Here is a 27825-nt window from a genome sequence, read left to right as displayed (position 1 = left end):
TTATGTTTTGGAAATAAGAATACAATAGGATTGAGCTGCCACGAAATCTTTCTATCGATACTTTTGATATGCAGTAAGGAGCAGAGAATGAATTTAGTGTCCTCTGCTTTACACTTGTACAATTTCATACATTTTAAAATCAAAACAAGTTACAATGTTTCTGATCAAATATATTAAGGAATCAGAAATTGTGACTCATGGACTCTGGGTAGAAGGAATGCTTATGTCTGGAGTGCGATTTCCCTTCAGATACATGAAGCCCCCGCTCTAGTGTTTCTGACAAGTGGTCACTGAACCTCTGCTCACACACCTCTGGTGGCGGGAACTCACAACTTGCCACAAGAGCACATTCCCATTCTTAAATCAGTTTCATTTACACAGAGTTTACTCATATGCACCCATTTTAAGGGTATAGTACGAATTCTGACAAAGGTACAAACCACATCAGCCACCATCATGTCAATACAGAGACTTTTTTTTTTTTTTTTAATTCACAGAAAGAGAATCCTTTTTGAGGTGAGCTAAATGCCGACTCCTACAGTGCCTGCAAAATAATTCAACTTCAATCCTGAAGCATTTGATGGCCCTTATCTAACTGACTTCTTCACTGATACTGAAGCAGATACAACACTTCTAATCACTTCACCTGAGAACATGAAACCCAAACACAACTAATTTTCCCCACAGTAGCTTCCTGTCGGCATTACTGACCTTCCTTCCCTTCCCATACAAGTACGTAGCTGTGCACTGTTAGACCTTCCACGGCATCCCTTCTTTCTCACATTCTGCACCGCCATCTTGGTATTTCTAACACAATCCCTAAGAAAGTCCTTTAACAGGTTCCCTCCTAACACCTCGATTGGAGACAAATACAACAGTGGTTGTCACATGAGTGTGCACCTGAGTCACCTGGAGGACCTCTCAGAACAGATTGCTGGGTCTCGCCCCCAGAACTTCTGATTTAGTAGGCTTGGGGTGAGGCCTGGCAATTTGCATTAAAAAATTTTTTATCTATTGATTTTTTTTAGAGAGAGAGGGAGAGAAATATTGATTTGTTGTTACACTTATGCATTCATTGGTTGATTCTCGTATGTGACCTGACTGGGGATGACGCGCCAACCATCTGAGCAAGCCGGCCAGGGCCGAGAGTTTGCATTTCCAATGAGCTCTCAGGTGATGCTGATGCTGCATGGTGAGTCCATGATTCTCACACTTTAAAAAACGCTAGTGTATGTACATTGATAGGGTTAACGGCACCAGCTGTGGTCAGTTGTCCTGTGTTCAAATCCTACAGCTATCACTGTGTGCCCGTGGACAAATTTCTCGTGATCTCTATGTGTCAGTACTCTCATTTCCCAAGTGAGGATAATGCTATGTGTGGCTCAGAGCTGAATTGAGGGTAAAATGAGGTAGTGTCTATTGAACACGAAGGGAAAAACAGAGAAAGCCATCCTGATCTTCCCAAGACAGCTTAACTCCTACCTTTCTTTTCTATCCAAAAAAAAAAAAAAAAAAATTTAAACTTTTTCCTATAATGCTTGAAAATTCCAGAGCACTAAAACATTAGCTATCACCTAGCATTCATTCATTCAGTTATTTTCCTCAGACAGTAAAACTTCTTTAACATTAGCTTTGTTTTCTCCCCAAACCACAGACGCATAAGTGCTAGCATCTGCCTGTATTTCTGACACCCTAGCCTTGTTTCTATTTGGGACCCCAACACTTTCCATGTTTGCTTGAAAGTCTCTGCTAGAAGATAAGTCACAGGTGTAAAATACTATCATCAACCTTCGTATCTTGATATATTGACTGGTAAAGGGAAAACAGCCAATGATCTCCTTTCTCTCACCCCCAAAAGAATTCCATCAAGACGCTGGAGCCTACCAGGATTACTGCTATTTCTGATATCTGAAGTGCGTCTCAAGACCTCAGGGAAATATGCTTTAATGCCTTTCTAAAAGGTTGGATATGGAAGCTCTATGACTTTTTTAATACAGTACAATTTTTATTTTAATAAATAAAATATTTTTTCACAAAAATACTTTGGAATAATTGGAGAAAGAACCATAAGACAAAACAAAGCCTGAGATGACAGATTATCTGAACTGAAATGCTCCCCACAACTGCAATCACCAGAACTTAATGAGGCCTGTCTCACCCTTGGGGGCTACCCACACCTGTACGTACTCACTTACATAAGGCAGCTTGCTCAGATATGGGCATGGAAATGAGGCAGAGGGCAGACCAGCCCCTAACCTAGGATCAACAGTCACCTCTCAGTTGTGCCTTCTTCTTCCTCTCTTTTGCTTGGTTTAGATCCCAAACTTTGCTCATATCTTCTAATTCTGCTTCTTGAGTAAAAAGGACACAATGACAGAACCATTTGAATTAGACAGCTGGTGTCAGAGTTGTCAATCACTGTCCACAGAATGACCAACCAGACTCCATTCAGAGCCAGATCTGGTCACGACTTGTCCACTGTGTCCTTGGCTCTTCGTGTTGGGTCAAACCACACATACACAGTCTTATTTCAGGACAGGAAACCAAGCTCCAAGCAGCATGGTGGCCCAGGAGCCTCCTCATCTCTAACTACCATCCCCCCCTTTTACTTCTGATTTCCTTATTTTACTTTCATCTGCCTGAACTGCCCACATTTGACAATCTCCAAACTCTCTTCCTGACATTATATACTCTGGCGGTTCATATACGTTCTCAGCTTCCCTTTAATAATAAATTAAATCTCTTATGAGGGTCACTGTAGTGTTTCTCAAATTTTTCCAAAGACTAAGAATATGTCTATGAATTTCATTTTAAGAAACACTGAATTAAGTCCTATACCTGCCTAAGAAAATAAATGAATCATAATTAGCTATGAACAAGACGTGAAGTAGGATGTTGACAACAGGGGATTCAGCAACAGGAAAAGGACCGTAGGAACTCTAAGACTAAAGCGCCTAAAGGTAATGTTGGCAGCAAAAGTAAAATTGTGAGGAAGGAGCTTAATGAATCCAATAAGAGAGGAACAAAGCAGGAACGTTCATAGCTGGGGTAGTAGAAGGGAAGTGGATGAGAAGTAATAGCCATTATCTCATTTAGTCCTCCCATCAATTTCACGAAGTTCATTGTGGTCAAATAACATCCTGAAGGTCACATAGTTAATAAATAGAGGAATCTGAGCTAATCCATTACAACCCAGTTTTTATGCATCCAGAGTAAAACTGGATTTACAAAGCCACAGGGCATAAGGCAAAAATGTAGAGGCAAAACTGGACCTGCAGCTGGGATGACATGGTACTGAGCAACTGGCCCAGCATTCTGTAAATTCCCCTTGACTAGATATAGGGCTGGTTCCACAGTTACAAGAAAGAGGGCTTTTGAGCAACAAAGAATGAAGAAAAATAAAGCATATTAATTTAATATAATTAATTATATAATAAATATTAATTTATTAACATCTATTGGACCACACCTGGATCTCTCAATGGCTTTGTAGGTTCTTTTTTTTTCTATTGTGGTAAAAATTAACATGACATAAATTTACAATTTTAACCATTTTAAGAATACAATCCAGTAACATTAAGTACATTCACAATGTTGTAGAACTATCACAACTATCCTATAGGTTCTTTTTTATATTATTCTGTATTCTTCACTGAGCTTAGCACAGTACCATGCACATAGGAAGTGCTCCATAAATAAATGGTTAACTTGCCTAGATACTATCATGTCCATGTGATGATAAAGAGAGGATGTGGTTCCTCTGGTTATGGTCCCAAGCTCTTTGGTGCCTAAATGGAGCTTCTGTGAGTCCATGACCATGTGGTCATGAGAACTCAGTCACCCTGGGAATTGTACTCAGGGCTTCTTCTTTGAGCTTCTGCCTAATAACAATCTGTCCTTATGCAGATTATTATAAATAGAACATTTGTATGGAGCTGGGGCTATAGTCAAACTCTTCCTGCATAAACTTTCCTTAGATTAGGGGTTAGGAACTGCTTATATAACCCAATAGTATACATAACTATTAAAGGGCCACAAACCCTTAATTTTCCTCTCATGTGTCTATCTCATTAGAAGGGAAATGTATTTGTCTTGAATGAGAACTTTTTACATGTTTAGTTTATTTTTTATTTATTTATTTTTCCTGTCACACTTTAGTTTATTTTTTAAATAAACTTTATTGAAGTATAATTTACATATATTATAATTCATACATTTCATGTGTCCGTACCAATGACTTTTGACAAACACATATATTTGTAAAACTATACATATACAGATTTTACAAGCTGCATTTGGTCAGAGATTATGTGTTACAACTGAATACATCTTGAGTCTAAAAACAACAAACATTTTGGGGTTCTTGTATCATTCTCTTTTATATACAAATATATTAATAGATTATACAGATACCTAACCCAGAAACTTCAAATATTTTGCTTCTTCTGACTTAAAGGCATCAAAAAAAAAGGAAAATACTTTAAACAATTTACTATATTCAATTTTAAGCATTACATTTCAAGAAAAAATCCACAAACTAGAAAACAAGCAGAGCAAGGGACTAGTACTGAAAAGCCTAGAAATCATATTCTAGGAATACATTTAAAAAATGAAGGGTTTTCAAGAGAAGAAAATATGGTGACGTAGGGTAGAGTGAGGAAGGATAATGTTGATCTCAAAAGATTAAAAAGCTTTTACATAGAAAAGAGCAGAACTTGTTCAGCATATGACTCCAGCAGGCAAAGGTATCAGGGAAATTCAGATGGGAAGGTTGAAGTATAAAGTATCCCTGCATTGTAGCTGTTCAAAAAGAGGCAAAAGAGCATCTATTTTAGAAGCTGGGGCAAGAGTAGGATTAGATTGTTGTCCTCTTAAATCCTTGTTAATTCCACTTCTGAGATTGTGTGATCTAGGAACCTCTTATAATTTAAAGCCAGGTGTCAGGGAAACCATAATTCAAACATGTACAACCCCCACATCATAGTTTTATCAAGAATGAAGAACTAAACCTAGCCAGGAGCATAGCAGAAACAACCTTGCTCTTGCATGTACATACATACACACATACACACACACACTCATACACCCAACCTTCCTATAATTCCTAGGGGGAGGGCTCTAGGAAAATAGTAACAGAAAATCTATTCTATCTTTTTTACCAAATTTACTTTAGGTTTCCTAATCTATGTTAATAGTATCACTGGCTACCTGATTATGCAGAATGTTTCTCTTAATATTTCTCTTTGACTTTTCCATCTTCTTCCAACTTCTACCCCAGAAACACCACAGCTTCCCTGTACCTTTACACAGTAGTCCTCCCTTATCCCCGGGGAATATGTTGCAAGATCCCCAGTGGATGCCTGAAACTGCGGATAGTATTGGACCTTTTGTATATCGTTTTTTGTTTTCTATACATACACACAATTTACAGCTTCTCTTTGGCATATCTGAATTGCCAGCACCACTTCTCTTGCACTTTGAGACCATTATTAAGTAAAATAGGGTTACTTGAACACAAGCATTGCAATACCACGACATCGGACTGATAAGCCAAGATGGCTGTTAAGTGACTAAGGGCTGGAAGCGTATACAGCATGGGCAATATGGACAAAGGGATGATTCGTGTCGTGGGCTGGACAGAGCAGGATGGTGCCAGATTTCATCCTGCTAGTCAGAACAGTATGCATTTACAACTACAAATTATTTTTGGAATTTTGCATTCAATATTTTCAGACCATGGTTGACCACAGTACCTGAAACCATGGAAAGCGAAATTGCAGAGAGCAAAACCACAGGTCAGGGGAAACTACTATTCTTGTACTGCCATTGCTCTTGGTGAAACTCTTGCAGCTGATTCCTAACTAGTCATCCTGTCTATGACCCCCCTCCTCCCAAGGCCATTATTCACACTGCTAACAGTGAACTTTCCAAAGCGAGACTGGATGATCACACCACTCTAACCTGCTCAAAAACCTGTGGTGGCTCCTACAAAGTAAAGTTCAAATTCTTTGGTATGACCTTCCACGCCATCTCAGCCTCACTGGAACCCTCCTTGCTGTGCTTGCCCGTGGTACCTTATGCTTTGATTACACTGAAGTACTTGTCATTCCTGAAATGTACTGTACACCATGTCCTGTTCAACTGTCTTCAAATGCACCCCCTCGCTCCACTGTAGGGAACCCCTTCTCGTGGTTTAGGGAATTGTAGCCTGGCCTGAGCATGACTGCTGCTGGCATTCCGGCTGTGCTTGTCTTTAAGTCTCAACATAAGGCTGTGTGTGAAACAACCAAAAGCCACTCAGAGGGTTTCTGTGGGAATTGGATTTAAAGAATGCTTATTATGCTTTAGAACTTGCTCTGCTTTCTTTATCTATAATATAACATAAACAATCTCTAGCGAGGAATGTATGAAACCTTGCACCTACTGCCAGTGTGGCGTCAAGATGTTTGATAGACCCTGACACAGACTGGTCACTGTGCCCTCTGTACTAGTACATGTAATCTGTTACTGTCAATTGTAATCCTAACGCCTCCAAACTACTGATGATTCATGAATCTTGATCTTGTATCTCTCATGTGTATCCTCCTCAATAAAAGGCATGAGGGAAGAAGGTCTAATTGCCGTTCTCCACTAGAGAGGCAGTCACCTTCCTTCCCCCAGACATAATAATGTGTCCTGGGTAAAAGTTATTTAATCAGAGATAATAAAGTGTCCTGGGTAAAAGTTTGTTCCGCCGTGGTCACGAAGCCTCTGCTGGACAGAGCAGCTTCCAACCGAGCGGAGGGTGTATGAAGCACCTCCGCCTCACTCCGCCTGTGGACACTTTACTCAAGTTTCAAGACTTAAGCAAATGCTATTTATCTTATCTTGTGAAACTATCCTTAATGCTTCCACCTTACAACCCCTACCTCCCTCCCTTGGAATTAAATGCTTTTTCTTGGAGCTTATAATACTTCTTATTACATCTTATTTTTGCATTTAAGAATTATGCTTGAAATTTCAGTTTGGGGGTCCAAGTTTATCTCTACCCACTGTAAATCCTTGAGAGCAGAGAGCAGGCTTCATTTATTTCTACATATACCCAATCTTGCCAGACCCCCAAAGCCAAGGATCTAACACAGTACCTTTTATATAACACGTGCCTAATAAGTATTTATTGAACTGATCTGGAACAGTCTTAAAAATTATAACTTCTATTAAAATTTTAATCAAACCTAGGGATTGACAAAAGCCTTTTAGCTATTTATCTAACATCTCTGAGCCAAAAACAGTTATATACTTACATTCACTAGGAGAGAGAATTCTGTGACCAGTTGGCTGAGTTCAATTAAGTCCTTAAAAAAGAGAGAAAGAGGAAGTTACTTACTTTTATGCCTCACAGTTAGCAAAAGGGAAAAAAAAAATTAACATACCGCTTCTAAGGTTTCCCATGATTCTGCAGCATTTTGATCTCGAGGAATTTCAGGCAATGCATATATCTGAGTCATACTCTGAGGACCAGCGTCAGCCACAGCTGCAGCTTCCATAGTATGAAATGCTCCTGGATGAAGACAGCCTCATGGTTAGAGTTTATTACTTTGTTAGAGAGGCAACAGCATGAATCAATGCCATAAAACAACTGTCATGTAAAATGCTTACTAATTGAATTCAGGCTAAAAGTAAATTGATTATTCCATAAAAAATAGATTTATCTATAGGCAGATTGTTCTCAGATTAACAAATATTTTTTTCTTTAGCCTAAAAAATCATCTAAAAAATGGGTACAATACTATCTACCCAATCTGAATAACTAAAGCTAGATGTGGAAGAAGCACCAAAGGAAAACTATTCTATTTGGCCAGTTTTCCCTGAAGAGATACCCAGGTTTAACACTTTTAAATCATTAACCTTTTTTGTTTGGCTATTTTAGTAATTAATATCAGATTCTCAAGCTTTTAAAAGTAAGGAAGTGATGTGTTTTAAGCAATGAAAATCAGTCATTTTGGTAATGAATTTGTCATCAAACTAACACCTATTAGCATATGTATCTTTCTGAACATATTGTCAGAGTCATTTTTCTGGCCCATACCTCCATTGCTTCTAATTCTTCTCTAAGTTTTAAAAAGTCATCAACTCACTAATGCTTTCCTCATTAACCATTGTTATGATGACGGATGAATTTATGCTCCAAATTCCACCTTCAAGTTTTTCTTATTTCCTTGTATTGGTTTTACCAATAATTCATTCATTAAACTTATATTTATACAATGCCTAATATAGTCCAATCAGTGTGCTAAGATGCTGGGGACACAATGGTAAACCACAAAAACAGTTCCAAGGAGTCAACACAGCACAGTGGTTAAGAGTATGGGTTTCATCAGAAAGACCAGGGTAGGAGTCCTGCTTTGGCTATTTACTATACTAGCTCTTTGACTTGGGACAGTATTTAATTTCTCTGACTATTTTCCTCATTTATAAAATAAGACGATACTTTTCACTGTGCCTGGCTTATATATCAAGTATTGAGTTGGTCAAAAAGTTCATTTTGTTTTTTTCCATACACTGGCTCTAGTAGTGCTTAGTTGTCTTTAGCTTCATTCAAGACAAATTTGCTAGATTGTATTGTGACAGCTGTTATATCAGCATGCATTAAAAAATAATATCAAAATTGGTGCATTTTGTATAGCCATTTTAATATTGAAGATGGAAGAAAATAAGCAACATTCTCAGCATATTATGCTTTATTATTTCAAGAAAGGTAAAAACGCAACTGAAATGCAAAAAAAAAAAAAATTGTGCAGTGTATGGAGAAGGTGCTATAACTGATCAAACATGTCAAAAGTGGTTTGCGAAGTTTCATGCTGGAGATTTCTCACTGGATGATGCTTCACAGTTGGCTAGACGAGTTGAAGTTGATAGCGATCAAATTGAGACATTAATTAAGAACAATCAACGTTATACCATGCAGGAGATAACCGACATACTCAAAATATCCAAATCAATAAAGTTATTGGTGAAAATAAAAAATAAGTCTTTTATTTTACGGAAAAAACCATATGGACTTTTTGGTCAACCCACTATAAGTGGTTAATAGTTACTTCTACTGACGTTGCTACTGCTACTGTTATTATTTATTAGTGGGGCTTACCATATAATATGTGATATAGACATGTTAACAGGTAAGTTCATTGTAGTCTGATAAAAACCATGATATGGAATGCTATGTGAGCATAGAAGAGAGATAGTTAACCCAGATTTGTGGAGGAGAGAGTGGCCCAAGAAGGTTCTGAAGCTGAAGCCTGAGGGTAAACAGAACTTAAAAAAGTGAACTGGGACAAGAGTGGAGGGAGAAGCACAGAATATTCAGATCAGGGAGAATAATATGTTGCATAGTTTGGAAACTGAAAAGAGTTCAACATAGCAGAAGCATTCTCTATGACAAGAGCAAAACAAAGGTTGAGGTTGGAAATTAAGGGTGACATTACTCATGGCACTGTAAACTATGTTAAAGAGCTGTCTTTCTCATGAGATCAATATGCAGCTATTAAAAGGAGTAGGAGACTACTGGGAAGCCGGAGGGTGCTATCTCAGGTTTCAGATTTAGAAAGGGAACCATAGCTGTGGTGTGAAGAATAGATTAAGAATGAAGAAAGATAAAAAAATTAGAGAGTGAAAAACCAGTTGGGAAGCTTTTCAATATGTCTGGTGCAAAAATGATGGGGATCCACTCTAGGACAGCGGCAGTGGAAATGTACAGAAGAGATCTGAAGGTCTACTTTCCTTTTGCCCCCCTTACTTCAAGCTTAAAACAACATTACCACTTCAAAATTTTCTGGGCACTCATTATGCATTGTGTGGGGTACCAGGGATGAAAATGTAATACAAAATAGTTGCTCTCAGGGAACTTATATTCTAGAAGAGTTAGACATACAAAGAGACAATCCTTAAACAGTAAGAGAATTCATTACTATCTAAGTGAACAGATACAGATACACATAGTACTTTGTGGGAGCTCCAGGCTGGAGTGGCATCTCACCCAGCTTGGTGTAGTGTGCAGACTATGGGACAGCTCCCTAAAACAGATGGTCTTACTAGGCAGACTATGGGACAGCTCCCTAAAATAGATGATCTTACTAGGCACAGAAGAGAGGAATATAAATTCTAGGTAGAAAGACCAGCATGAAAAATGTCCTCAAAGAAGAAAGTACAGTCTAACATAAAATCAGCAGTTTGGTCTTGCCAAACCATAAAGTAAAACACATAAAGTTACAAGTATAAGATATTACAGATGGTTATAAGGGGCCTTGTGGTTCAGTTAAAGCCTGGACTTTATCCGGTAGATCGCGGAGAGCTACTGAAAGGCTGTAAGCAGGGAAACAACAGTGACATGTGACACGTGATCTAATCGTAAGACTAAGTCATTAAACACTGAGTCCAACCCCTCTCTCAATTTATTTTTCCATTCTAGCCTATAACTGAGTGGCATTTTATGAAACTGCATTATTAGTTTATTTTCAAAATGTATGAATGTTTTACCTCTCGAGGAAAAATAACGTGTTTAAATTGTTTAGGAAGGGTATAGTGAGTTGACTAAAAAGTAATTTTTAGGCTTATTAGAACTGACCATGTTCTTTTAATTTTTAATCTTATCTGAAAACATGTTCTTATCTTGAAGAGCAAAACATGAGATATAGATTAAGTTTTACATTGCAACATTATGGCAAGTGTCCAATATTTTAGTAGCTCTCTATGATCTTTGTAAATGCTTATGAGTTACTTACCCCATGTCCTAACATCACTAAAGATACTTTCCCTTTAACTCCAATCAAGAGAAATGAATTACTCTAAGACCTTTCTTTCACTTAATATTCCTATTATAAGAAGAACTTCATCTTCTTTAATACCATGATGAATAATGATAACTTCATTATTAATAGACCAAATTTAAAGTATAATTTCATAAACACAACACCCACTCTAAAGATTTTTTTAAGGTAGAGGATTCAAACAAGTTATACCAGGGTATATAACAAAATGAGAAGAAATCGTCATATATAAATTCTTGATCCAAAAAATGAAGGAGTGGGAAATGTTTGACATTTTAGGCAAACATTAAGTATTTCCCTCAGTAAAAAATAAAAATTGTTTAAGTAATTTACATTTCACTTGAAACCAAACTGCATATGCATCTTAGTTCAAAATGAAGTCTTAGAACAAAGAAATCTGCTCTCTCCCATGGAAAATCCTGCTGTAAACTTACAAAGCTGAACATCACTAACCAATTCAAGGTATGACCAATACAAAATGAAACCCTTTAATTTCTACCACTTCCTTAGTTCATTTATTCCAGCTTGTATTAGAAATCTGTACCTCAGTGATCATCCACTGACTTTGAACTTTCACAAATTGTATAAATGTGAGAAGGCAAAACATTGTCGCAGATCATAGCTGCAAGAAAGAAGGCTAAAGAGCTCTTATTCTGTCCACATAAGTCAACATTGCTATTGTTTTATATGACGTAATAATCTCAGCCAGTTCTATCTACATGAAAATACCTGCAAGTGTAAGGGGCACAGACTACATCACCACTGTTTTTCAAACGCTGGTTTTAAAACTTTATTATTGACTTATAAAACTCAAATAAACATTAAGATGTTTTCAGTTGAAGTGAGAAATAAGCTTAATAACATAGACATAAGACTTTTCCCTTCTCTCTTTGTCTAAGCATCCAATTCACTAATTTGGTTATACTCATCCTCTCCCTCTCCCCACACCCCCCTCCTTCCTTCTTTCCTTCCTTCTTCTATCCCTTTCTTTTTATCTTTCTTTCTTTCTTTCTTTTTTTCTTTTCCTTCCATCCTTCCTTCCTTCCTTTCTTCCTTCCTTTCCTTCCTTTCTTTCCTTCTTTTTCTGCAACACAATATATAAAAAATTCCCACTAAACTTCACTAAAGTGTCATACATCTAAATTAATTCAAAAAGATTTCCTGAATTTTTTCATGTTTTGACAGCTTAAAAACAGTGAAGTTAATTTACTGGTCATCTATATAAACCTATCTATCAAAATTAAAAGATTTCTAAGAAAAAGGCTTAACTTGGCAGCAAAGGAGGATTTTTAAGAAAATTGGGACCAATTAAAAACACATATTCAATGAACACAGTGGTGCATAATAAGTTCTTCTACTTGGTGATTTGGGATCCTTAGGGTATATTCCCAGCACAGTGGCACTATTTACAATAGCCCAGTGCTAGAAACAGCCTAAGTGCCCATAAGTAAATGAAAGGATCAAAAACTGTGGTACATTTACACAGTGGAATACTACGCAGCAGGAAGAAAGAAGGAACTCCTACCTTTTGCAACAGTATGGATGGAACTGGAGAATATTATACTAAATGAAATAAGTGAAAGATAAATAGCATATGATTTCACCTATAGAGGAATCTAATGAACAAAATAAACTAATGAACAAAATTGAGCCACAGGCATGGAAACATGGAACAGAATGAAAGTGACCAGCAGGGAGGGGAGAGGGGAATAATGGTGGAAAGAAGGGGAAGGGACTAGGCAAAAAACATGTATGAATGACCTATAGACATGGACTACGGTGTGGGAATTGACTGTGGAAGTGGGGGATGGGATGGGTGGAGGAAGGCAAAGGGGGAAAAATTGAGACAACTGTAATAGAGAACAATAAAAAATGATTTAATAAAAAAAAGAAAACACATCTTCTGAATAATATACAGAAACCATCTATGTACATGTTTTACAAAACAGTTCAGTGTATATATATATATATATATATATCCCCCTGGCTGGTTTGGCTCAGTGGATTGAGCGTCGGCCTGCGAGCTAAGTGTCGCTGGTTCGATCTTCCAGTCAGGGCACATCAGAGAAGGAAAACTCTGACTCCAAAAAACCTCCGCTGCCTTGCGGCATACCTCTTCAGGGGAAAGGCTAAGGGAGTAAACCCCGACAGAAAATCCGGAGCCGGAGTCCCTAAGGCGGTTTGATGTTGTAGTCAACACCGGCAACTCCTGCGGCGCACCTGAAGCCAAGCTGTATTGACTCCGTCTTTCCCTTGGACCCTTCAGCTGCGAAGAGAGGGGGGGTCTGCTGCATGGGCAACAGCAGACCCTCCATATCACCCTGCCCAGGCTCTGTAGCTTCAGCTTCACTGGAGAGGACACTCCAGCGTCATCGCAAGATGTCGATTCAGCACGGGAGGAGACAGATACCGTGTCACTCCCGAGTCGGACTGCACAACCATTCTCGGCGGTGCAGATAGACTCTTAAGAAGCTACACCAGGGAGATCCAAGATGGCGGAGGAGTAAGTGGAAGCTACACTAACCTCCTCCCAGGACCAGTCTGGATTTACAACTTAATTTTGGAGAAATCATCTGGAATAACCAACGGAACACTAGCTGGAAAGAAGTCTTATAACCACGGAGAGACAGAAAAGGCCGCTACATCACAACGTGACCGGTAGGGAGTGCGGAGACGCGGAAGGGCTGGCTGGGCTCACACGGGTGGCTGCTGAAGGGACTGAGAAACAGCTCAGCAGCCGGGGATTCCCCCTGAGAAGGGCAGGGTCTAAACCCCCAGCTGGGCTTCCCAGCCTACAGCGACAGAGTGGAAAGTAAAATAGTATCAGCTGTGAAAAGCGAAAAGCCACAGGCTTTCTTGCTAGCCGGAGAGAAACAGCAGGAGAAAAAGAGCTCTTAAGTGGATCACATACGAAAATATTTTGGCCACCACTTACCCTGGGCTCAAGCAGAGGGAAGGCAGAGAGGACTGGAGACACTTGGGGAGAATTTGGCACGGTGGCTTTGAGGGGAGAACTGGAGGAGCAGCTGACTGGGTCCCAGTGCTGACTCATCCCCAGTACTGCGGGTAGACCATTCCCCTCCAAGTGGCGTCAGCCTGAGGGGAAGCAAAAGCCCTGACTACAGGAATTAAGCTGCCACACCCACAGTTCTTAAGCCTGACAGCTAATCACAGATTGAATAGATTAACAATTAAAGGAGACAGACAACAGCAGTAGATCCCTGGAAGTCTCCAACAGGCTGCCTAGGGCCAGACTGGTACATGATCTGACGCCACCAGAGGCAGATCCAGGAAGTGCAGATCATTCCAAGAAGCACCAACAAACAATAGGAGTCAAAAAAATGGGGAGACAGAGAAATAACCTCCCATCAAAAGGAAAGGTAGAATCCCCAGAAAGAGTGCTAAATGAAATAGAGGGGAGCGAACTATCAGATATGGAATTCAAAACATGGATTATGGAGAAGCTGAATGAGCTCAGCGGAAACTTCAAAGAACTCCAGAAAAACTACAAGGAACTCACAGAAAATTACGTGAGCATGAAAAAGGACATAGAAGCTATCAATAAGAGCCAGGAGGAAATGAAAAATACGATCTCTGAATTGAAGAACACAGTAGAAGGAATTAAAAGCAGGCTAGAGGAAGCAGAAGATCGGATCAGCGAGCTGGAGGACAACCTACACAAAAACTCCCAGACAATGCAACAAAATGAAAAAAGACTGAACAAGACTGAAGAGGTTCTAAGACAGCTGCAGGACAACATGAAACGTAATAATATCCGTATCATAGGAATTCCAGAAGGAGAAGAAGAAGAGCAAGGGATAGAAAACCTCTTTGAAAAACTAATGACAGAAAACTTTCCTAACATGACGAGAGAAAGAGTCACGCAAGTCCAGGAAGCACAGAGGGTCCCAATGAAGATGAACCCCAACAGGCCCACCTCAAGACACATCATAATTAAAATGGCAACATTCAAAGACAAAGAGAGGATCCTAAAAGCAGCAAGAGAAAAACAACTAATAACATACAAGGGTACTCCAATAAGGCTATCATCAGATTTCTCAGCAGAAACACTACAAGCCAGAAGGGAATGGCAAAAAGTATTCCAAGCAATGAAAAACAAAGGCCTACAACCTAGAATACTATACCCAGCAAAGCTCTCATTCAAAATGGAGGGTGAAATAAGGAGCTTCCAAGACAAAAGAAGGCTAAAAGAATACATCTCCACCAAACCAGCAATGCAAGAGATGCTAAAAGGTCTGCTCTAAGAAGATAAAGAAACAGAGAGAGACAGAGAAGAACACGAGTACAAAGGGGAAAAATGACAATGAATAAGTACTTATCGGTAATAACCTTAAATGTAAATGGATTAAATGCTCCAATTAAAAGACATAGGGTAGCTGAATGGATTAGAAAGAATGACCCACATATATGCTGTCTACAAGAGACCCACCTTAGAACAAAAGATCTACACAGACTGAAAGTAAAGGGATGGAAAAATGTATTCCAAGCAAATGGACATGAAAAAAAAGCCGGGGTAGCAATACTTATATCAGACAAAACAGATTTCACAGCAAAGTCCATAAAAAGAGACAAAGAAGGGCATTTCATAATACTTAAGGGAAAAATCCATCAAGAAGATATAACCCTTATAAATATATATGCACCAAACTTAGGAGCACCCAAATATGTAAGGAAACTTTTGAAAGACTCCAAGAAAGATATAGACAACAACACACTCATAGTAGGGGACTTTAACACCCCATTGTCAACAATGGACAGATCTTCTGCTTAGCGAAATAAGCCAGGCAACGAAAGAAAAATATGTTATGCTGTCACCTATTACAGGAAACTAATGAACAACACAAACAAATGAGCAAAATTGAACCAGAGGTATATAAACAAGGAGTAGACTAACAGTAACAAGGGGGGAGGGGGGAGGGAGAAAAGGGGGTAAGAAGGGGAAGTGTAAAATCAAAGAACATGTATAAATGACCCACAGACATGGGCAACTGAGTGGGGACTGAATGTGGGGGAAGGGAGAGGCAGGATACAGGGAAGCAAGAGGGGAAAAAAAAAAAAAAAAAGAGAGAGACAACTGTAATGGAAAAACAAACAAAAAAATTTTTTTTAGTGGGGGAAAATGAAAATATGAAGAATGGAAATGCCAGTTCAGTGAATATTAGGACAAAGATTTTCCTTCACGTTGTATATTTTTCTCCCTATTTGATCTCTCCAGAGTTTGGCATTCTAAACAAGTAAGTAATGACTTAAGTTTCTTTGCATAGACCTAATAAGACCAGTTGTTAATAGAGGTTCCTTTTTCTGAACAAGCCTTTGACTGGAATGTCAAGCCTAAAGGAGACATGCTTGGGCTCATGTTGTTACCAAAAAGCCCTAAGGAACTGGGAATGACTTTCAAAGGTAATAAAAGCCCGCGAAATAAAAGGCCTGCTGCCATGGTTGGTTGTGCGGTCCACAGCAATCTCTCCAGGGAAGGAACGAAGGTTGTTTTCGTGAAAGATGGCTAGAAGGGACCTTAAGGCACAATGGAAAACCAGAAAGACTTGGAAAGGACAGGTGTGTACAGGCAAGGATGAATGCCAGGTATGTGGCCCAGCTTCTGTGCACTGAAGAGCAGACTGAGGGTCACCCTAAATGTTCCTTGGGTAAGTTCCAGCAAAACAGAACTAAAGATCATAAGTGATCATTTGCTGCTCTTGTTATGCTTATGCAAATGAACAGGATAAATTAAAAATGGACTTAATGTAGTCCCTTTAAAGACAAGGAGAGTAATCTTAGGGAGAAAAATCAGTATTCAAGGAAAATCACAATGATCAGTGGCAGACTGTAAAGTAGGGCAGCTAACCGTCTTAAAAGTTTCTTCTCATTTAAAAAATGGTTTCACTTGAAAATTAAACCATATCTGTGATATCACCAAAGAGATTCAAGTTGCAGGCAAGTAGAATGTCAAGTGCCTTGCAACTGTATGTCTTCCCAATAAGACAGTCTTACAGATTTAGAGACTTTTTTGTTAGTTATGTTACATAAATTAACATGTGTTTTCTGTTTTCAAAGGGCATAAGCCTATGACCGCATTACCTGAGTGATTGTCTGTACGCATAAGCCTCACTTAATCCTCTCTGCAGCGCTGCCTCCGGAGACTCAACAGTTTGGCTGAACTAAATGGCTGAGTTGGTGAAGAATGGGGTGGTCTGTGGGCTTCACTTTAAAACTGAATTCTCTTTTCTATCCTAATGGCTTGGACAGAAAGGGCCCAGAGGTCTGAGAGGGGGGAAACATAAACTATTTCCCTCAGCCCAAACTAAATAAAATGGGCAAAAGGGTTTTGGACAGGAGAGATGTGCCTAGCACACCTTCCTCCAAAGAAGCCCTTTTTTTTTTTTTTTTTTTTTTTTTTTCTCCTAATGTGGAACATTGAAAAATTAATCCCTGCCTTTTGCCACCTAGTAGTTATGGATTGAATGATGCTTTTTAACCCTTTTTGCCAAATCTGTTGCCCCCAGAACACAACAAGGATGCCAGCCTGCTAAACCAAGCACGCCGTTGTCCGGAGACAGCCAACTGACCTGGAGTCTGCATGATCCTTCCCCATGTGGGAAGGCCACCCTCCCCTCCACACCCCCACTCTTATTAGGGATTTCTGGACCCAAGGGTAGGTAGGACGACGACCATGTCCAGCTTGAAGCAGCTAGAGGAGCTTGAGACCTTCGCCCATTGTCCTTTACAAGATTACAAAGGGTCTTAATATCTGAGAGGGAGGGATAGTTATTTTTTACGAATCATGGGTATGGACTTGGGGGGGGATGCTGGGGGAGGGAGATACTGGGTGGAGGGGAGTAAAGGGGAAAAAAATTGGAACTACTGTAACAGCATAATCAATAAAATATATTAAAAAAAAAAAAAAAAAAAAAAAAGAAGCTACACCATCGTCTCTCGTGACGGATGGCTGCCGATATATATATATATATATATATATATATATACACACATGTGATAAAATCAAATATTTCATCAAATTCAATATGCTGGGCTGAACTTCCCAGAAGTTTTAAGATTGGATTCTTTTCTTTTGTGAATATTTGTTTAAAATGTAATAAGATTCTGTTCCTATTGCATTGGTGAAGTTGTGTGCTGGCTAGGGAGTAAGAAAAGACAAAGATGGAGAGAAGCAATGATTCACCCTGTGTGAGTTGATATACCTTTTAAATACAAATCAGATCTGTAGGCTCATCACTTCTCACAGTGGGAAGCAATATGCTACAAGTGAAACAACACACAGGTGAGCCAGAAGGGAGCATCTCAGATCAAGCAAGATTGACAGAGAAGATTTGCTTTAGGAACTCTCAGAAGCTAGACAAAAGAAACAGCAAAATCATTACAGGTTTTCCCTAAACTTAATAAGCTTCTTTCATTCTCCAGAGAACATAAAACAGCCTATTCTACTTGTTATTTCTATCTGTAAATGAAGAACTATTTTTGTATTTTGATCTCACTCATGGAAATGTGGCAACATTGCTCCCAAATCTCTGCTAATGTTTCCAACCAATTTATTTAGAATTTTTAAAGGAAAAAGTATTTTAAGGCACTTAACGTCTATGCAAATCAAACACATTTTTTTTTTCTGTATAGGCTGTCACTACTATAATGAGTATCTAAAGCAAAAATAAAGAAAAAGCAGAGAACACTGGATAAAAAACATGCAGAATGACAGAAGCGATTCTACAGCTAAAAGAAGATCACACGTGGAACAAATCCAATTCCTACCCCACTAATGAAGTCTCATACAAATTAGTGCTTTCAGCCCATATTCTTCTCCTCCCACCCCCTTAATCATTGTTTAATAATATTTCTGGATTTAACGCGCAACCTCGTAGAAACTCTCATAGTTGGTATAAAAACAAACCTCAGGCATTTGGTGAGCTCGTTAATTTTAACTGCTTACTATTGGCAACGGATTCAAAGTTAAAGCACAATCTGACCAGCAGACCATTCAGAATCTGAAATTCTAACATCGTTTTAGGTATAACTTAGGTATTTGATTTTATAAATGGAATGATTGCCTCAATCAGATCAGCACTGATTGCAGAGATTTAATTTTGTAGTTACTCCCAGTGTTCAAGTGATTAGGTCTTAGACCAATTTGCTGTTCCATGAATTGAGAAGTTTGAGAATCAATAGAGTTGGAAAATGAATTTCAACTGTCATTTCTTCTCCCTCATCCTCTGGCTCTGCCCCTTTTCCATTTCCACCTTATACATGCTTCTCAAATTTTGCCAATATATTTTTTTAATACCAGTTAGCTTCCCCTGGAGAAAGTTTAACTGTTAATAAACTGGGTATTCTTCTAATAATCACCCAATTCCTCAGATGATATATAAACCCAAGTTTGTTGAGCCCAAACAGTCCTACTATTAGAAACACCAACAATGCAATAATAAAATAAAAATTAAAGCAATTACTGGAATAGTATCATATTGTAAGAAAACTCTCAGATTTGAAATTTTCCTTTTGCTGGTGATGGGCAATTCAAAGTTAAAAAGCCAAAGGCCTGATGCCAGCAATTCTTCCCAGAAAACCCAGCACATCTCCGCTGTTACTATTGCTATCGCAATTGTCAAAAATATGGGTGGATAAGACGGTCCCTTAATCATGAAACCGTAACACTAAGTTTCTCTACATGTGCACAGGAAGTATCAATTTGTATTCAATGATAAAAACAGCATTAAGCTCCATCAATATGGTGGTGATACTTATATATGAACAGAATAATGTAAACTGTAACTATGAACTATCGGAAACCATTCTTCCCAAATACTCTTCAACTAAAGGCTGAGTGCTAACATTTCCTTCTTCCCAAAACAACACACGGGGTACCGGTTATGCACAGAGTGACATGATTATAGCACATCTGAAATTACAAAATTCTCTCTATAAAGATGTTTACTCATTTATATTAATAACACATTTATTAATGGTCCACTATGTACCAAGCACTAGGTACTACTGTGTGCTAGGTACTAAGGATACAATAAAAGTAAGATTTCCCAGAAGCTCAGGATGATGGCCTAAATGCTTCTTCTAATTTTTTTCTATTTTCCTGTAAATTACTGAATCATGAGCACTGAAAATATAAGGTTAAAAAGAATTAGGAGCTACCTAGGTACATGAAAAGAAAAGAAAAAAAACTGGGCAGGTGAAGCATCTCTCAGATTCTATGTTAATTTATAATTTATGTATATTCCACCTTTTCCATAAAGACTTAGGCAACTTAAAACATATATAAAATATAAAAAGATGTCATAAGTTAAAAATTAAAAAGAAACTCTAAAACAAAAAAGGAAAACCCTAAAACAAGAAAGGACAGCAATTATAAAATAAAGCTGGTATCATTTAAAAATTTGGCTTTTGGTAGTTAAAATATTTGGATTTAGGTTTTCTAGTAGAGAAACCTTATCAGTGTTGCCATTCAACACCTATAAGATTTAAAAAGACCCTTTTCTCTGAAGTATGCACTACTATGTATTAAACTAAGAATTTTTCCCAGCATTCCTTATAAAGATATTACTATAATGTAATCAACAATTATCAATTACATTCTTAGTAGAGATAGGACAACAAGTTTCACGGGGCTGTTTCTTAAAGTATCATTTCGTAATAGTTGAGGGCATAACCTCGATGCAGCTTGCTTGCTTGTTTGTTTTTATGCTGTCAGTTAAATTCAGAAAACTGAGCTGGGTGACAGCTCTAATGTCCGCTGTGAAAATCAGAACGCTTAAGAAGGAACATGACTCCCTAGGCTAGCCTTGCACTGGAGATGAGGGAAGAGTACTCAGTAGACAAGGATGCTATTCTCCTTAGGAAATAGTTTAAAATTTATTTTCAATATATAGACAAATAGGTACTTAAAGCCCTGAAGTTCCACTTTATACAGCACAGACTCAAAATTTTTATCCTGCAAAACTTTTAGGACATTCATTTCCAGGCACACTCAGGGTCCAAGAATCCAGTATACTGGAATAGGAGGTAATCTCTGGAGGCCTATCTGCAGTAACTATGCAAGGAGATGAACGTTAATTAACTGTATCACTATGATCAAGAATAAGACTAGTACATTACCACCAACGGTCATAGATCTGGTCAATGAAGGCTGTAATAAAGTTTCTTCATCATTAAATTGTTTCGTAAGTTCTTCCACAGATTCCAGATGGAGTTGGAGAAATTCTGTTGTTGCTGCTGATGCTTCTTCTTTAACAGGATCTATCATTCTCTTCAGAAGTACCAGGTCGTCCTTTCGAACTTTCAAACAAAGCTTCTCCATTTCTCGGATATTGGAGCGGAGTTGCTAGAAAAAAAAAAAAAAATCATTAAAGCCACCATATACCTTAGTATAAAATATATATTTTTCAAAGATAATATGATAATGGTTACAAATGGAAATGACTACAAGTAATCTGTACAGTAGAAGGTATGTATAATACTTTTCTATTTTTCACGTCTCTGGCCAAAACCAGCTTCTTTAGAACTCATATCCTCATACTCTGAATTTACTTAATGTTTTTTCTTCATTACATATGGTTATTACAAAGGTAACAAATGCTATTCATAATGTATCAAATACTGCAGAAACATGTCAAGAAAAGTTTAATGACTTCTCTACTTCACCAATCCCACTATCTCTCTTAACCCTCATTTCTCACTGACACAGAGCCTTTTTTGACACAAAAAATGGATCACAGTATGCACAATAAATTATAATTTGTCATTCTCCACCCCAACTTAACCATATATCCGTGAATATCCCTCCTGGTCAGTAGTTGTACAATATTCCATAATATGAATGGAATATAATTTATTCAAACACTCCCCCAATGATCAACAGGCATTCATATTGTTTCCAATTTTTAGTTATTACAAACTATGAAACAAATATTCTTGAATATAAATCCTAATACTACAACAATATATAATAGTATTACAGTCTTTCCTCACTTATCACGGGTATTATGTTCACCCCACCCCCACCCCCGCGTGATAGGTGAAAATCCGCGAAATAAAAACCTTACATTTATTTTAGTATTTATATATATTTTAAGGCTTTATAAACCCTTCCCACACACTTATAAACCGTCCCCAGTCCCTTATTAACCTTTCCCACTCCATTAGCCTTTTCCACACTTTTATAAACACTACTTATGTTCTTAAACATATTCTACACTCTTAAATCTACGTAAATTTAACAACATACATATACAGTACTACAAAATCCCGCGATATAGTGAAAAATCCGTGATAAATAATTAAATATAATATTTTTAAAAATCCCGTGATACAGTGAGGCCGCGATAAGTGAACCGCGATACAGAGGGACTGCTGTATAGTAAATACTATTATATTATATTTTATAGAAATGATTCTCAAAGGAAGAGTACTCAAAGAATAATGTGCCTTTTTATTTCAGTAGCTATTATCAGTTTTTTTTCCCTCAAAAGGCTGCAGCAATTCATATTACCACCAAAATGAGTACCCATTTTCCCACATACTATAAGTATGACGTGTTATCTCATTGTTTTATACTTTGCATTTCTCCCTGAGTGAAGTTGCTGGATTTCTTCCAAATGATATTTCCCCTCTTTAAAAAAAAATCTATTAGCATAATCATACATTTTCCTCTAATGTGCTAATATAATGATATATGAGCAAGCTTCATGAATAAAGCCATCTTTATATTTCTGAAATAAACCTTTCCTGGTGTATGTGTATAATCTTTTAATACACTGTGGATTCAATTTTCTAACATTTTATTTGGAATGTTAGCAGATGAATATATGTGTGTGTGCATGCATATGTGTATATATGGACAGTTTGCATCTATACTGTATTTTAGGTTTAAACTCACTTTTAACAGTTTTAAGGTGTGCTAGCTTCATAAACTGAAGAGGTTTCCATCTTTTCAATGCTCTCTACTTTGAAAAACATAATAACCAACCATTCTTTGAAAATTAAATAAAATTAACTTGCAAGAATGATCTCAGTATAATTTAAAAAATCAAAGATCTCTATTCATATAATTTTTTAAAATTATTTTCCCTTAATGTGTTTTCAAAGGCACTAATGCAAGTCCTATATAGTAGACAGGACAAAAAGTATTAATTTCTTTGATTTCTTAAGTGCATACTCTGAGTGAGGTGTTACATTCCATATTATTGCATTCCACATTATTACATATAGGTAAATTTGTTAAAAAGTAGTTCAGAATTTATTTAATTATATAGCAGTAAAGCTAGAGTTAAAATCCAAGTATTCTTGCAAGTCCAGTATTCTTTCCATGAAACTATAAACATAATCCCTATCTATACGGTACCTTAATATAAGCTAAAATATCCATTTTAATCTAGTAATATTAAAGCTAATCTGGAAATAAAGTTTACCTATAACCTAAAGTATCTTGTAAGGTTTTCTGGGTGAATCAAAAACTCGTGCCTCTATCCTAGCATGACTCTCTGCTTCCTTTAACCTTATGGCCACTCTTACCATTCCAGTGTGAGCTGGAAAACCCAAAGATACTGGGCTCTAGATCAATGCAAGCATTAATATGTAAAAATCATAAAACCTTAAGAAGCCTATTTGCTCATCTAATCCAACCTTATGATTTTACATAAAGACACTGAAGTCCAGATGGACACAGTGGCAGAATCAGGATTACAAACCAGTTCTCAAACCCTGAAACTATATTGCTTCCAACGCAAAACAGAAAATTAAAGCAAGAAATTAAGAAAATAGTCCAGGGTTACACTTCTAGTACAAAGGAAATCGAGGAATCAAATCCAGGCTCTACAGCATGTGTTCTCAACAACTTTACCATACAGGTACACTATCCAACAGAAATATAATGGAAGCCACAAATGTAAGCCATATATGTAATTCTAAATTTTCTAACAGTCACATAAAAAAGTGAAAAGAAACATAAAATTAATTTTAACAATGCATTTTATTTAACCCAATATATCCAAAATAGTATCATTTCAACATGTAAACAATATAAAAATTATTAATAAAATATTTTACATTCTTTTATTTATAGTAGTAGAAATGTGGCATATATTTTACATTCACTACACATCTCAGTTCAAACTAGCTACATGCTAAGTGGTCAACAATTATATCTGGCATTATTGGATAGCAGAGGCATAGTGTCTCTGTCAAGTCAAATATGAGTGCAAGGAACAAGAAGGTAAAACCATATGTGAAGAATATAAAGTAAGTGTTTCTGCTTCTGGGTATAGCAGACTAGGTAATTCAAACTAATCCTCCCCCCAGTGACTAGTTCAAAAGCTGAAAGCAAATCAAATCACCAAAAAAAAAAAAAAAAAAAAAAATCCAAAAGCATCAAAAAAGTAAGATACAAGAAATGTGTAGACCAAGACTGGGCAAAGATGGAAATCCAGAGAGGTGAGTCCTGAACTTGGGGCCATAACTGCTTGGGGGTATTCACTTACCAGAGTGTTAGCCTCAAAAGTCTCAGGGTAAAACATTCAATATCAGGGCCAGCAAAGTCTAAGTAGTGTGGCATTCTGGGCTGGAATCTTAAAGAGCTGTCTACTAGGAGCACAGGTGTTCCTGAAGTAAATCAGCCCTCACATGAACTTAAGTTTGACCTCCAGTCTTTTGGGTAGCTCATAAAAACCTTTATCCCTGAAACTGTATAAAAATAATTTTGGAAAGTTAGTACCCAGGGGGTTTAGAAGCAACAAATGAAAACCATCTGCGAAGGAACATAACATCATCCCTAGCTTGAAATAATTTCTATAAATAATTTTTCAAACATAATATCTACCAATCAAAGATAATTAAGCACAAGAAGACATATACAGGATGGGACAAAAGCTGGTTTACTGTTGTTCATATGGAAAATAATACAAAAAATAATAAACAATAATGCAAGAACAAACCCTGAATTTTTGTGTACTCACAACTAAACTTATTTTGTCCCACCCAGTACAACATGAGGGAACAGCAGAAAGAGACAACAGAAACATCCAAAAATACACCTGAGATAGGACTTTGTGAATGTAGCCTATAAAAAACTATGGTTATTTTGTTCAAAGATTAAAAAAAAAAATCAAACTTGAAAATTCATGAAACAACTGGAAACTATAAAAACAGTGTCTAAAAGAAAAGAATTAATGTGAATTTAGCAGCATATTAGACCCAACTCAATAAAACTCAGTAAACTGAAAACTAGATATAAAGAAACTATATAAAAAAGGAACTAAAAAAACTAAAAAATATAAATACAGAGGAAGGTAAGAGAGATAGGCTATATAGTTAGAAAAGGGTACACTATACATTTATTCAGAATCCTAGAAGGACAGAAAATAAATTTTAATAGGTAATGACTGAGAATCTTCTAAAATTTGAGAAAAGACATCAATCCATAGGTTCAAAGGTCAACAAATCCTAAGAAGAATAAATTAAAAAACCCACAGCATCCCCTACTTCCCTACCCCACCGCATAAAAAGAAAAGAAAAACAAGGGGAGAAGTCTCAAAACGAGCTAGAGAAAATGCAATACTTTGAAAAATAGTTCCACCAACTTGGAGGCACCACCACCAATGTTGTACATGCTCCAATTGACCTTCAAACCAGATGTGTGTTTATTGTATGTTACATAACTTGTAATTTCTTCAGCCAACATGCGTAACCCAACATTATTTCCTCCAATTAATCATATCCTGGGATCCAATGAATAAATCCAACATTGTATATATTACCCATAACTGTTCCAAAAGATATTTTTGTGTGTGTACTGAATCAGAACAATGCACATTGCTATATAAGAAAAATCTACATGTAATAATGCAACCAACTATCCAACTGTCATACCAACAAAAACACCAAAAAAAAAAGCTTGAACAGTGAAAAGAAAAGGCAGTATAGCCCCAAGAAGACCAAAATAAAGAACAGGAAAAAAAAAAAAAAACAACAGTAATATCTTATATGACTTCTTAAAGAAATGAAAGCCAGAAGACAGTAGTACAATGATATATTCAAAGTACAGAAACGAAATCACTATCAACCTAAAATTCTATACCAAGAAAAAATGTCTTTCAAGACCAAACGTAAAATAAAGACCTTTCAGACAAACAAAACCTTAGGGAATATGTCATCAGAAAATACACAGTAAATACTAAACAGTGTCTTTCATAAAGAACAACAATTAATTCCAGATATAAAGTTGGAGATGGAAAAGGAAATGAAGATCTTTACAAAACAGTAAAACTGTGGATAAGTGTAGATGGCCAATAACTATACTAAAACAATAACATAATATCTCGGGGGGTTTAAATATCTAATTACAATACATAAAAATAGCATTTATTTTGGGGTTACACATAGAAGTAAAATATTCCAGGGTATTGCATAATCTGTTGTTTATTGATGTTGCAATTTCTAGTAAAAGAGTATATAATTCCAAAACTAAGATCAGTTTTTAAAAAGTGAAAATAGAGATAGAAAAGGACAAAGACTACATGACAGAAGAAAGCACACAACAGTGAAAGATTTAAACTTAAACATATCAACAATTATAATAAATATAAATGGAATAAATGTTCCAGTTAAAAAATAAAGATTTTTAGACTGGAAAAAAATACAAAACTCAAGAAATACATCTAAAACATAAATGCATAAATACAGACAGTTAAAAGTAAAAGGATAAAAAGATAAATCATGCAAATCCAATAACCCACCCCCAAAGAAAACCTGCAGTACTAATAAAAATAGACCTAAAGCCTCAACATTTATACAATCATCTTATAATAATAGTATCTTCATGATGAATATGTAATTTTAAAGTTGGGTATACCTAATAACATAGCCACAATATATTTAATGAAAAAATTTACAGAGCTACAAAGAGAAATAAACAAGTCCACAATCTTAACAAGGCTTTAATACATCTTTGAGGAACTCAGAACAAATGCACAAAGGGATGCAAGTCAGGTATAGAGAATTCGAGCAATAATATTAACACAAACTTGTATTAGGAATTGTATAAAACATTGTATCCAACTATTTGGATACAATGTATATTTGGAGAATATACATCTTCTTTTAAAAAACCCACAAAGAGCATTTATAAAACTTGATTATATACTGGGTCTTAAGATAAGTTTAAACAAATTTCAAGAGTATTATCATATAGACCGTACATTCTGACCATAAAATGAAACTTGAAATCATTATCAAAAATATACCTTAAAACACTACATGTCTGAAAATGAAGGAGGACACTTATAAATATATAATCTACTGGACAAAACAGAAATCACATTGGAAATTAGAAATGCTTTGAACTCAATCAGGAAAAACAATGCCTAATAAAACTTAAAGGCAAGCTAAAGCAGTATTTAGAAATTTATAGCTCTAAATGTGTATGTATGTGTGTGGGGGGGTACACTATGGTATAAACTCATAAAATGAAATATATACAGCAAAGAAAATGAATGAACTATTACAGCTATAGAAAACAAAAGCCCGGAACAAAAGATATATTCTGTTTAATTCAATTTATGCAATGCTCAAAAATAGACTAAACTGAACTACAGTTTTAATGACACATTTTTATGATAAAATTATACAGAAAAGCTAGGAAGTAGTTACCACAAAAATCAAACTAATGATTAGTTCTTGGGGGAGAAAGGTAGTTATAACTGGGAAGAAGTTTCTAGAATGCTGGTAATTGTCTAATTCTTGATCTGAGTAGTGGTTACGTGAAGTTCATAGTATAATCTGTTTAGGTGTATATTAATGTTTTATGCATTTTATAACACGTTATATTTCACAGTAAAAAGTTTTAATAATAGTTGCAGAAAGTAAAAGTATGCTAACTTCTATGGTCAGTTAACCTAAGCACAGAACCAAGTTGGAAAGCATTTGGGTAAGAGTAAACTGAGTAGCAATCTCATTATAAAAGTATATCAGGTGCCACCTTGCTACA

The 27825-nt window shown here is 36.7% G+C and overlaps 1 protein-coding gene across 1 annotated transcript in view; it reads right to left on the bottom strand.

Annotated features, from left to right (window-relative positions):
* The window catches only part of STX17 (syntaxin 17), a 58592-nt gene that overhangs the window by 5742 nt on the left and 25025 nt on the right, over positions 1 to 27825 (bottom strand). The window contains exons 4-6 of the mRNA XM_090274492.1: positions 20943 to 21168; positions 7413 to 7540; positions 7284 to 7334 (exon numbers count right to left, since the gene is read on the bottom strand). Coding sequence (XP_090130618.1) covers positions 7284 to 7334; positions 7413 to 7540; positions 20943 to 21168 — 405 coding nt within the window. The remainder of the gene's footprint in view (positions 1 to 7283; positions 7335 to 7412; positions 7541 to 20942; positions 21169 to 27825) is intronic.

Source organism: Furipterus horrens, unplaced genomic scaffold, assembly GCF_987537825.1.
Source record: "Furipterus horrens unplaced genomic scaffold, mFurHor1.1.pri manual_scaffold_4, whole genome shotgun sequence".
NCBI classification, from domain to species: Eukaryota; Metazoa; Chordata; class Mammalia; order Chiroptera; family Furipteridae; genus Furipterus; species Furipterus horrens.
This window is presented reverse-complemented; position numbering and strand designations above follow the sequence as displayed.